General features: G+C 34.6%; 1 protein-coding gene across 1 annotated transcript; it reads right to left on the bottom strand.

Moving 5' to 3' along the window:
- Positions 1 to 838: 838 nt before the first annotated feature.
- Positions 839 to 9894, bottom strand: LOC133196338 (sushi domain-containing protein 2-like). The gene is made up of 15 exons (XM_061332246.1): positions 9794 to 9894; positions 8743 to 9066; positions 8219 to 8317; positions 7987 to 8128; positions 7634 to 7894; positions 7390 to 7544; positions 7134 to 7297; positions 6719 to 7005; positions 6173 to 6439; positions 4275 to 4613; positions 3617 to 3753; positions 3419 to 3521; positions 3084 to 3305; positions 1633 to 1818; positions 839 to 1460 (listed from the first exon to the last, which is right to left on the bottom strand). Exons 1-15 carry the CDS (start codon positions 9890 to 9892, stop codon positions 1279 to 1281), a joined length of 2967 nt encoding a protein of 988 aa, XP_061188230.1. The 5' UTR covers positions 9893 to 9894; the 3' UTR covers positions 839 to 1278.
- Between the last annotated feature and the right edge of the window lie 3369 nt (positions 9895 to 13263).

Raw genomic sequence — 13263 nt, 5'->3', positions numbered from 1 at the left:
GATAATTGTTGAAACCATCTGTTGAACATTAAAAACTTCATACCGAAGACTTTATGTCGGATGTGACGTCATATTGGTGACTTCATGACATGACACATACTTAAGACTATGATTCTAGATTTAAAATATCTTTCCCATGCATTCCCATTAGAATTTGAAAATGCTTTACACTTCAAAAAGTCTATGCTAATAAAAAGAAACAGTTATCAATACTCTTGCCTAAGTAAGATTTAAGACAAATTACTCTGGATTATTATGCAGATTTAGTTACATATCCAGAATCAAAATCCACAGGCATAAGTAAATCGTTCGCACTGGGAGATCAACGAATAACAGTTCAGAACATATTAGAAATCCAAATTATAATCCCTTTTTTACAATCATTTTACCGATTTCAAAATATAATACATTCAGCATTTCATTGGGTCACAGGACATAGCCATCACCGTCTGCATCGCAAGAACAATGTTCTCCAACGTACGATCTTGCAGTCATTTTATGTTTAGTTTAGACCTAAGCTTTAAAAAAATGAAAACAAGGAACACAATTGTAAAGTCTTTTTTATTCGTGATGAATATATGCTGTCTCAATATTCTCAACTTTTGACAACAATAAAAAATATGTTTGTTTAAGCTCTGTTTCATGATGACAATGATCCAATGAACTGTTGCCAGTATAATTTTATTTTTCAAAACTGCTTTTGGACAATCATATTGAAACTATTATGATAAGTCTAAATATTATCACAGTGAAAGGAACTAAAATAATTATTATGCTCTGAAATCAACTAGATCTATTTCATTCTATGCATACAGAATGATTAAATATATCCGTAAATGTAAAAACTAATAAATATTTTGGTTTATGAAATTTGCAATGAGATAAAAACAATTAGGATTTTATTATTTAAATAGATAAATATCAATACATGTATGTATACTAGTTTTTCCTCTGAAAAAAAAGGTGGGATTTGTTAAAAAAAAAAAAAACTCCCAACGGTGACCCAACTATATTTTGATTTCTTTTATATTTGAACATTCAGAATGGAATATTTAGAAGTCTATTACTATGTCATTTATTGCGATGATAACTTGTTGTAAAATGTTTCTGTTAAGGTATCATATGCTATAGAAAGAGAGATATTATGAAAATACTACATGAACCATTGTAGAATGGTTTCAGATGCCAGTATCCTATAACCGGAAAAATTTATGTATCATACATACATGTAATTGAGCAAAGAAAGTGAGTAACTATCAATATGATGAAGTTCCCTTTTTAGCCAATTGTTTTGGCTAAAGACGAATCATAATTTCTATGGAAAGCATATCTATCCTCTCTTTTTCTTCTTTGAATAATAACGACAGCAATGACGACAATGATTATGAGAATTATAACAACAGAAGCGACGACTCCAGCGAGGGAGGAAGTACCGAGATCAGAGGTCTTCGCTGTTGAATCTGAAAGTAAGTCAATTTAAATTTATAAGTGTCTGTTAATCTAAATGATGAAGAAATTTAAATGCTGATTTTACTGTGACCACTGTGGGACTAAACGCTCTATATGTAACAGTAATTAACATTCACAGTTTAAAAGATAAAAAAAAACATTAAAAAGGTGTTTTCTGTTTACCTTGATGACACGATGCAGTGACGCTTGGTACCCATTCTAGAGAGGTACCCGCATTAGTACAGGTGTACTTAGTATGTCCATGCAGTGTTCCTTCTCTACATCCAGTGATCTTGACCGTGTTTCCCAATGTATAGTTAACGTTAGACTTAGTACTTCTAGGTACACTAAGCAAACCACAGGAATGCACTAAGGTAAAGAATGTTTAAAAATTATTCACAAGAAAAAAAATCATTTGAAAATAAAAAAAACAAGATGTATTTGTGAAACAATGATGCCCGCGTATGGCATCTTATAGCAAAGGTTAAACTTTCTCAAATGCAAATCAAATATGTTGGTACCCAAAGTAAGGTCTTGTCTCGAGGAATATACCTGTGAAATATGAAAGCCCTGCCAGCAGCCATTGGATAGATATGGAAAAGGTTAAAGTTTTTCAAAAGTAAGTCAAACATCAAGGTCAAGGTCAAATGGTCAAAATTAATGGTGCCTTAGGAAAGGCCTTCTCACAAGAAATACAAAGAAATCCAAGGTCAAGGTCAATGGATTACAATTGTTGGTATCCAAAGGAAGGTCTTGTCACAAGGAAAAAACATGTCAAATATGAAAGCCCTAGCAACAACTTTCCAAAAGTTGTGTCCAAGGTTAAAGTTTTCCAAAAGTAGGTCAAACTCCAAGATCAAAGGGTATCCAATGGAAGATCTTGTCACAAGGATTACATATGTGAAGTATGAAAGCCCTAGCACAAACGGTTCAAAGGTTATGGCCAAGGTTATAGTTTTTCAAAAGTAGGTCAAACTCCAAGGTCAAGCTCAAAGAATCAAAGTTGTTGGATTCTAAAGGAAGTTTTTGTCACAAGGATTACATATATGAAATATGAAAGCCATAGAAACAACTGTTCAAAAGTTATGGCCAAGGTTAAAGTTTTTAAAAAGTAGGTCAAACGTAAAGGTCAAAGTTGTTGGTATCCAAAGGAAGGTTTTGTCACAAGGATTACATATGTGAAATGTGAAAGCCCTAGCACCAACCGTTCAAAAGTTATGGCTAATGTTAAAGTTTTTCAAAAGTAGGTCAAACTCCAAGGTCAAGGTCAAATATGGTGGTATCCAAAGAAAGGTCTTGTGACAAGGAAAACACGTGTGAAGTATGAAAGCCCTAGCACCAATTGTTCAAAAGTTATGGCCAAGGTTAAAGTTGGGGAAAATTTTGCAAAACTGGGTCAAACGCCAAGGTCAAGGTCAAAATGTCAAATATGGTGGTACCCAAAGAAAGGTCTTGTCACATCGAATACACATGTGAAATATGAAAGCCAAAGCTCCAACCAATCAAAAGTTATGGGCAATGTAAAAGTTTTTGCGGACAAACAGACAGACAGATGGACAGACAGGGCAAAAACTATATATCCCCGAATCTTCGATACGGGGGCATAAAAACCGGTTAACTGGAATTTTATATACCTTTAGAAAATGCTGCCATGCTTGCAGAGTATCTCTGACCCGTCATCCATGTCCGTCGTGCTTTTTGGTCATCTTCAGTTGTAAACAAATCATACAGGCATCGCACATCCCCATGACAGATTTCGGATGTAAAATTTCGGAGAACTTTTGGACATTTAATATCTGATTTATCATTTTCTACCCTGTATGGTATTATTTGTTTTAATGTGTCGTTGATATACCCTATAATATAGGAATTAAATATGATGTAAATATTCCAAAAGATTTAACGGTATCTAACTATTAATAATTAGTGCTCATCGGAAGTCCAAATTATCTCTACTTCAAGCACTCACATTGCAATATCCAGGAAAATTGAATATCGTAATTCGCATCACTTCCGTTGACAGACCCTCTAGCTGAATCTTTCGAACCTTTCAGCAATCCTTGCGATTTCTCCTATAAAATCAATCAAGTGTGTTACTAATATAAAGTCACATGTATGCATTGTAATATTATCCAAATCCAGTTCAATAGAAATACATGTAAATTACTGTAAGTGCTGGAAGTGATGTCACAGTGACGTGTAAGAAACCTGTTGACCCAGACACCAGGACACCCACGCCATGTTTGGAAAGAATGGTAAAGTTAGACTGTACCGAATCCTCGTCATTGTTTACCACTGTCAACTCTGCAAAGTGAAACTACTATTCAACAAATCAAACATTAACATCTTTACCGCATTATTTGCACTGTCTAATTAAATACAATTTGAAATAAAAAAAAAGAATGATTGTTTTATTGATTGGTACGATTTCAAGACTCAATTTATGTTCCATAACTTATTTAAATATATTTAACCGATAGGACTTTACTAAAAATCTGTTAAGTAATTTGAAATTAAAAAGTGGCCTCTTCCACTAAACTTCATTAAATTGCACATGGATGTTAAAAAAGACACCATAAATGTTATAATCGGAAGACCATAATGTCAATGTGTGTCATTGTACCATCTCACAAATTATATCATGCGTAAAATTATATTAAGTAATTAAAATGGCCATCCAGTCATGACGTGTAATTTCATAGATATAATGATATACAAATGTATATACACGTATACTGTAATTCTTAATCATACGAATCCACTTCACTACACACAGTTTTTAAATTAGAGATAAAATTAATGAATTTCCTACATATATATCTTACCGTTAAAATCCTGCCATTTATTGTCTTCCCTGTCAAAAAACTGGTACTCATTGTTGACAGTGACGTCAAGTATGCGCTCTGATTGGTGGTTATTTTTAAGATGCACACTTTCCCGGAATCCTCCAGATTTTAATTTGATTATCACAGTTTCATTTTTCACTTTTACTCCTACAGAGGTGAGTACTTTTGACTTTATTGAAGGTTGGGACTGAGAATTTTCGTGGAATCGACCATGGACCGTCATTTGTGAGTCTTGATATAAATGGTAGTCTCCCTCTTCACATACCAAGCCAGTTTGTCCATCAAACGTAATAATGTGGGACTGTCCAAACACCATTGCTGTCGAACAAAGTTAAGAATTTAAAATTGAAAGTAGATCAATCTGAGTTTTGTAGATATAAATGCATTCTACCAATAATTAGAAGATCAAGGAAATGATATAGAAAGTTGTATTGGACTATCAGTAACACAGATACTCTAGATGAAATAACTGGTCTTTTAAGTTTTGATAAGCCTGGGTGTAGACTTGAATTAGTTTGATGCATTCATTTTAACATTTCTTTTGAAATTTTCAAATTGTCTCGAAACATCAAACAAAACATATTTACATACATGTATATATTCTATTTTAAGTAACTATGGAGCATCTTTCTTTGAAACTAGCTTATCTATTAAAAAGATAGGTGAGCAAGCGCTGTAGCCATCATAAAACACAGAAGTAGATATCTGAATATTGGTTAAAAGTTGCTGAGTCGATTTATTAATAACAGAAAGGCACAGTGGTGCACTGGGATGGTGTTGGGAGTGGAGTGGGTCAATTTCAGAATGGTGAATCTGGAGTGGGCTTCACATCGACAATGGCATAACTCATTACGTGTAAATGTGTCTTAAGCATTCTGTAGTCAGGTGCGGATCCAAGATTTTTTTTTTCCGGGAAGGGGGGGGGGGGGTCCACCCCAGTCAAAATATTTCCAATCCAGAAATAATTTCTGGACAAGCAAGAAAAAAGTCCGCTCCCTAACGCGTAAAATAAAATCGCGGTGGTTGTGGATCATGAGGGGTCCACATTTTCGGGGGGTGGGGTCCAAAGTCATTTTTTATTTGCTTCAGTATATACTTTTATTAACTCTGCAAATTCCGGGGGGGGGGGGTCTAAACCCCCCTCCACTCTCTAGATCCGCGCATGTTAGTATACTGTAATTTCAAATTTAAGGTCAAAAATTTGAAATCAGTAGAACCAATGAGCTAGCACTTAGCTTAAAATATTCCATTGTGGTACTCTTTTGTAGCAATCGCATCTTCTCGGCAAACTCGGAAAACATATCAGAAGTTGTTTTCCGAGCTTACCGGAAAGATCCAGGAAGGTAGTTCAGAAAAGCTAGGTATTTATTGTAGTTCTAGAAATAACTGATCTCTACAGTCTTGGCATTATAAGACCTAAGCTACTGTTACTTTTTGTAAAAGTATGTACAGGTTAGACAACAAAACACGAAACTTCAGAACATATACATTTTCAAATGATAAAACGAAATTGACATGGTACAGTTTATCCACAGTTGTATTCCCAGAATGCCCTACCGTGAAGTCAAGCATGCGTATTCCAGTAAAAAAGAATAACGTAGTAAAAACTGTTGCAACCCCTCGAGAGCGCTAGCAATAAAAAAAAAATATCGTATCGTGTACTATGCACATATATATAATTTAATTATATAAATACTGCAATCAGCTACCCCAGTTCTCTCATTACTTACTTTGATATTTATGTATGTTTCTTCGTGCCCCCAACATTTATAATTAAGAGAATTTTATAACATCCATGGGGAAAGTCTAAATGTAGTATAAATACTTTTGCCTTTTATAAAAAAAAAAAAAGGAATCAAACTGTATGCACCATATACCTTGTTGTGGAGGTTTATATGTTTTACAATCTGTCGTAGGCCTAACATCCATGTAAAAGTCACAGTCTTTGTAATTTGCCCAAATACAACAGTAAAAGAATGTCATGACATCAGCGAGACCATGCGAAAGAGAAGGAACGGATCCAGAGGTACCGTATGGAATCGCTCCCCAGTCATGATATCTGTCCGGAGTGCTCCCTTGAAAGGTATCTTCAGAATACCTCAAAAGACCGTCGGCCCCATAGCAGCACTGGTTTCCCGCCTTTTCTAAACTTCACAAAAACACATAGTAATGGAATACCTTAGAACATTCTGAGAAAGGAAAGATAACTTCAAAATCTTCATCGGAAAATTTTGTTATCTCCTCAAACATAAAATTTGTTAAAATATTTCTTCTTACTATTCGATCAAACATTACGCATTTTATTTTGCTAATGTAAAAAGTATTTATACGCAAAATTACTTTTTCATCTATATTTAGCAACAGCAAAGATAGCATTCTTTGCCAAAGTTGAATGTTTATTCATGAAGTGAGCATGTGCTTACTTATGGTACCAACGCTCCTTACACAGTGTACAGCACCCTTATGAAAAGCACAGGTCGGTGTTTTGCTGAACATATTACAAGACAAGTCAGTCTGCCATCGTCCCATGTCCAAAAGTGCTTGTTGGAGCGAACAAGGACACGGGTCAAGGGCTTCTATCCACTGCATGTCCTTGACCTCTTTTTTGTACCAGTTCATGCATTTTTCATGCAACCATTGAGGTCCATGAACTTTCTTCAGATGTTTTCTCATTAGCCAACCAAATGGCATAGCACCGCTTGTCAGGGTCCTGTAAATTAGATACTCAGACGTACTAAAGTAACAAAATGCAACACCTACCCTGATATACTGAATGCAATAAAATGTATCGAATAGATTATTTTTGTAAGCCTAAACCGCCCCTCGAAATCCACTTGCCTGTAGAGGTTGGCATGTGTAATATTTTTGACTTTAACTGCAATGAATCCAGCCTCATATTCAGCGCATGTAACACCACAGGATATGTCATCAGAATTAAAGGTAGCTGATCCTTCTGATACAAGAACATCATCGACCAAGGGCAAATGAAAATCCCAGAATGCCTTTAAAAATGACTACCAGTATTCAAAATGTAATTCAAAACTTTAGTTCACGTTGTTCATTGAACTCAAAATGTAATATAATAATTTCTAACCTTTTCAGAGTATCCCACAATAAAAACGTCTGCGCGTGCGTCAGGATAAATACTGAGCTTTGTAGCATTCCAACGGACTGTAAGTTCTCCTGCTGACGTTCCGCCCCAGCCCGATCCCTCCAATTTCACGAAACGTTTTGTAAGCGTGGGATGAACTGAAATGAATTTTTTTCTTCTTGTTAAATTGATATACAATGATGCTAATGGGACGACTTTAAACATGTATAAAACCAAGGAACTTTACCTACGGTGATTGTTGTTGTGTACATAGTGGAGATATCATTAAGGGATATGCCCACTGTTACACGCCCCCTTGCAGTGAGAGGAGGTATCGTACATCTCGCCTTAATCTCGGACACACGGTAACAATCTCCTGTGCCATATGGGTTAGAAATATTACCCACTACAAGTTTGATTATGTCATTTTCATAAAAACATGGTCCTTGTACTTCAACAATATTGCCTCCAAACATGTCTAACACTCTGGGTGAGATAAACGCTTTCCCTGAAAAGATGCCAAATAAGACATGCTTTGCAATAAATATTATTTACTAATATATTCTATATTACATCCCTGGGATAGCTTCAATAGCATACCTTCCTTTTTATTTCTATTTTTATCACATCCCCCTTTAATAGGTCTCTCCGAATTAACAAGATAGAAGTTCCGACCAGTCAAACTCTCTGATGATGCTCCGAAGTCAAACCATCCTCTTCCATATCCAAAATTAAAACCTGACTAAAACACATGATTAAGTATAAAATAGTGCGCATGTGATTGTTATATATGTCATGGAAAATATAAAAGAACTACTTAAAATTGTTTTACCTGGAATGTTACATTATGCAATGGTGTTGTATCATTAAACTCCATTACGGCAAATGTTTGCTGACCATCCACGGCGAGGATGAGACTATGATTCGTAATCTGTAGCCAAAACAATGTCCAGGTAATTCATCAATACAGGGGATAGTTTAATACAAGTAGCACGAACATAGCAGTGAATGAAGATATAGAGGATAATCAATGTTTTGAAGTTGAATATGAAATTTATTTCAGGAGTGAGGCAGGATATTTTTTTAATATGTTCAAGAGAGAAATAAATTCCATATTCAACTACAAAACATTGCATTTTGTGTTCATTACATTTTCTTTGATTTTTCATTTGCCTCTCTCTCTTTTCCTAACGTAGTTTTTCCGCTTTTTTGATATTTTTTTTTCACACTGAAAAATACGTATACTACTTTGATATTTTGATGCTGTGAAAAAATATCACCTTTATTCAATACATGTAAATACTAGTAGATTACAGTATTTCAGTATTGAAAATTTAATGGAACCACTGTACATACCTGACACATCTCTCTGCTGTTACATGTTCTTTCTGTATCATACCAAGTCACCGAAACAGCAAAAATCAAGGAAACTGATTGGATCCCCACAAAGGACTCGGATATGACGTCACCAAGGTTATCCAGAAACTCCTGGCTTGATTTGTTTGAACTAAGATGGATATTGAATGACATGCTTGACGCAATTTGTGACTTTTTAATCATAATTGGAGCAATGAAGGGGTAGTCGTCAGATGATGTCCAAGGTTTCTGAGGATCTTTGTACATTCTGTCAGGATTGTACTTCACTCTCGAATCAAAAGCAAGTATTCCCTCTGGGTGAAGCTGTAGTGGTACGAATAGGTGTCAATTTTTGAAACATGAAGGCGTCTTTTTTTTTTTCGAAAAGAAATACCGGTATTTCAAAATTTTATATAAAGATTCGTACCAGGATATACATAAGTTTTTATCATAAGTGCCTCTCTGATAGGTAGAGAATTTCATAACCGTGCTTCTGTTGCATAATACAAGTATGTGTAATTCATGTTTACAATAAGGTAACAGTAAATTAATTTTTTGATTTACGTCCCCGGGCGGGTAGGTTTTCGGGCAAATGAGTTTAAAAAAACACAGTTTTGTCATATTTTTAACAATTTCTCCATGTATTTCACGGGAAATATTGTAATTTTTTAGGCTACAGTATTCTTAATCCTTGAGAGAAGAAAAAGGAATAAATCAAAACTCCTAAGTAAGAAAACAAAAAGTTAAAAAAGGTTAAGATGTTTTTTATCATATTTATGCCAATGTGTGATTTATAAATCAATATTGTCATGTATTCTTGTAATGTCTTGTGATTTGGTCGTACTGGAGAGACCTTTTTATAGAATCAAGGGACGTAAAACAAAATCTTCCTTTTCCTTACCCTTTTCTCTCTCCTCCACAGATTGAAAGAAGTTTAATAACTTTAATACATTTGACTAATCACTCTTCACTCTTGTATTAGATGTATTAGATAAATAAATAAATAGTCGTCACTTAAATTACAATCTTTGAATCGCATGAAAAAACTTACATATATAATATTGTAGTACTCTCCAAAGTATAGGACACTGGTATTTTCTGGAAGGATAATGTGCACAGTGGAATTTTCTACCAAAGTTCCGAATATCATGGTGAAACCTACACATTGATAACCATCAGGTAAAAAAAAATATACACAATGATTTTTTAATGATTTAAAAATAAATATTCGAGCAAGCAACTTAGACCTATCTGTTTTTATACGTACACGTCAAGGGTAGAGCAACCAAAGATAAGATGCCAGATCGAGAGGAAACGGATACCATATACATGATAATGGAGACAGTATTCCAATAAATCCAGTCCTCCTCCTGGTAATGTTATAAAATATAAGTTATTCGAAGTATCTGTAAATAATGGAAGTTCTAGTCTATTTAGACTGAATGAAAACAAAATGTGATTTAAAAAAAGAAAATAGAAGTCCTTTATTTAACAATGCAATGCATGCAAAAAGTGAATTCCAAATTTATCTTCATACCCTATAATGGTACTTACCAGCTAGGCAGAGGCGATATCCAGAAATGATTCATTCAAAGATGCGATCAACCCTGACCCTAGGTTACGTTGTGTAAACTGTTTAACCCTATCCCGAATCTCAGCTCCTCCGTATATTTTTGTTTGCTTTATATCATTTATAATGTACACAACACTTCAGTATCGCGCTAGTGTTAATTTAAATATTTGAATCAAATAAAAATTTACTGTCCGAAATGAAAATCTGACTAGACGATAGATACTACTTGATAGGTGTTAGGATGCCCCGTCATGCTTATACATGTTATTTGCCCTTAATGATTTTTAAAGCATGAATATGCTACATGAAAATGGAGACAAATCTGTTTTAACGAAACTTCCTAACATTGTGATGCAACCCTTTTCAAATACTACATTGATGAATGATGCATCTCAGTTACTAAAGTTTATCAAATTAAGCGTTTTACGTGTTTTGCTGGTGTAATAATTAAACTTTATCAGGATTGAAATTAAAGTAGAGTACAATTTCAAAGTAGTATTTCATTGAATCCGGATAAGTCCACGTAGATCATTATCACACACAGGCATTTGTTTCGGTAATAATTTTTTTAACCCATAGTATAATAATAACACATTGATATCCAGCTCCGAATTACATGGAGTACCCCCTCCCCAGAATCGCATTCATTTATACTTTCAGAGGAAATGCACTGGCAAACTGTTTATGACCACTGTCTTTTACGATAATTTATTAACACAACCATATATGGCATGTTTGTCTTTTTGTCTTTATCTCTGTAAACAGTGTCAAAACTCTGCTCGCCGAGTGGAAAAGTCGGCTTACATCATGAAATGGTACGTATGTGCTAATCCCGAACAGAGAGCAAATTTAAAAATGGATATGTTTAAAAAATCAATTTCAGTGTTTAAATTGTTTACGTTTCATTTTCCTTAAAAATTACGATATTTTTTCGACGTCATGTTAGAAAGATAATTTTAGCCAATCAAAATTCAGAAACATATTCCGCCGGAGATAAGCACATACCATAATATTTCATGGTGTAAGTTGGATACCTTGTGTTATTATTATACTATGGGTTAAAAAATATCACTGAAACAAGTGCCTGTGCTGTCACACCACCGAGGTTTCAGTCAATAGTGCGATGACGATGACGCTATGGTATGATGTTGCAATAATGATGGTACAATTGCACGATGATGTGATTACTCGGTAGAGTGATGATACGATGGGATAGGGCGATGTTGCCATGACGATGGTGCGATGGCATGATGACGATGTCTCACTATCGCGCTGTCGTGTCACCGCACCATAGCGTTATCGTTATTGCACCATCGCGCTATTAGTTGACCCAAAAGTCTATGCGCAATGGTGCGATAGTGAACTACATAGCCATATCCGGATCCCTTATTATTTAGATTATCATAGTCGTTCTGTCTCATTGGAATAGAATGATAGTGGGAAACTCTTTCGATGTGCGCCTCTTGTATGTTTTCCTTCTTTTTTTAAAGATTGAAACTAAACAACACATTTTAACAAATAGTTATCATGTTGTAAATTTTGCCTTTACCTCCCCCTAGTAAATTCAAAATTTACAACATGATAATACCTTCTTTTTCTTTTCAAATAATAGAGACCATGCCTAGTCATAGAAATTCATATTTTTTTTTACTTTACTCGACAATATTCAGATAACAATGTCAATTAAAAAATAATATGTTTGATTAAAAAATATTTTTAAAAAACGTTGATGAAAGCAAAATCTGCAGTTGATGTTCGGCATAATTATGTACATTATACAGCTGTAGTCCTACGAAAGCTGGATAGGCTCAATTTTCACAAGAATAAAAAAAATAACTCGTTATAACGAGATAGTTATCTCGTTATAACGAGTTAGGATCTCGTTATAACGAGATAATTATCTCGTTATAACGAGTTAGTTATCTTGTTATAACGAGTTAGTTATCTCGTTATAACGAGTTAGTATCTCGTTTTAACGAGTTAGTTATCTCGTTATAACGAGTTAGTTATCTCGTTATAACGAGTTGGTATCTCGTTATAACGAATTAGTTATCTCGTTATAACGAGATAATTATCTCGTTATAACGAGATAATTATCTCGTTATAACGAATTAGTTATCTCGTTATAACGAGATAGTTTAAATTTCTCGTTATAACGAGATAGTTTTCTGAATAAAAATGGCTGTAGTTTTTAATGCCATTGAATTTTTAGCTAGTAATTATCAGTCAAACTTAACTTGAACAATTTATAAATGGTAGAAAATTTAATTTGCTCTGGGGTTTACTAATGATTAAATCTTGAACTATCTCGCTGTCTCGTTTGATAAGTATAGCAACTCTAAGACGAACACATTTACACATTAATTCTGAACGCCTCCTCAAATTGTTGCATTAGGACGCGATATTTTTCTTAAAATAATATTGCCAAATATACTTGCTTCAAACTCTGGCAATTTATTTATGACAACTATTTCTGATGAATGACACTATTTCGACATGTTTTGGACGACTAAATAAATACACTTTCATATAGCAATTTCCATTCCGCTAAAATTAAATATCAGAGACAATATAAGTACAACATATCGCAGGCGTTTATGCAACATATATATACGATTACAGTGCGATACATATGTTGTTTTTGAGATTCAGAAATGTTTTGAAGAAGGGGGGGGGGGTGAGACATCAGCAGTTAGATCATAGGCGTAGTAATGGGGGGGGGGGGGGGGCTAATGTCCCCACCACCACTTTTGAAGAGGGGGCGGTCAAGGGTATTTTTGTGCTCCTTCCTCCAGATTTTTTTTTACCTGAGTAAATATCTCCCGAAAATAACGACGAATACTCGTAGTTGGAGTATCAAATCTCTTTTTTTTCTATTTGCTTGTCAAATATTTTACTTGGTTTAACCCCTCCCCCCCCCCCTTCCCCCCGAACTTTGTGACTAAGCT

This window comes from Saccostrea echinata, unplaced genomic scaffold (assembly GCF_033153115.1).
Source record: "Saccostrea echinata isolate AGI-Se365-2 ecotype Australia unplaced genomic scaffold, CSIRO_AGI_Sech_v1 ptg000030l, whole genome shotgun sequence".
Classification (NCBI taxonomy): domain Eukaryota; kingdom Metazoa; phylum Mollusca; class Bivalvia; order Ostreida; family Ostreidae; genus Saccostrea; species Saccostrea echinata.
This window is presented reverse-complemented; position numbering and strand designations above follow the sequence as displayed.

Coding starts and splice junctions, on each gene's coding strand:
- LOC133196338 (XM_061332246.1), bottom strand. CDS start 9,892: ATGATATTCGGAACTTTGGTAGAAAATTCCACTGTGCACATTATCCTT. Junction 6,440..6,718: donor AAGGAGCGTTGGTACCATAA/GTAAGCACATGC, acceptor TGTGAAGTTTAG/AAAAGGCGGGAAACCAGTGC. Junction 3,522..3,616: donor CATCACTTCCAGCACTTACA/GTAATTTACATG, acceptor TTGATTTTATAG/GAGAAATCGCAAGGATTGCT.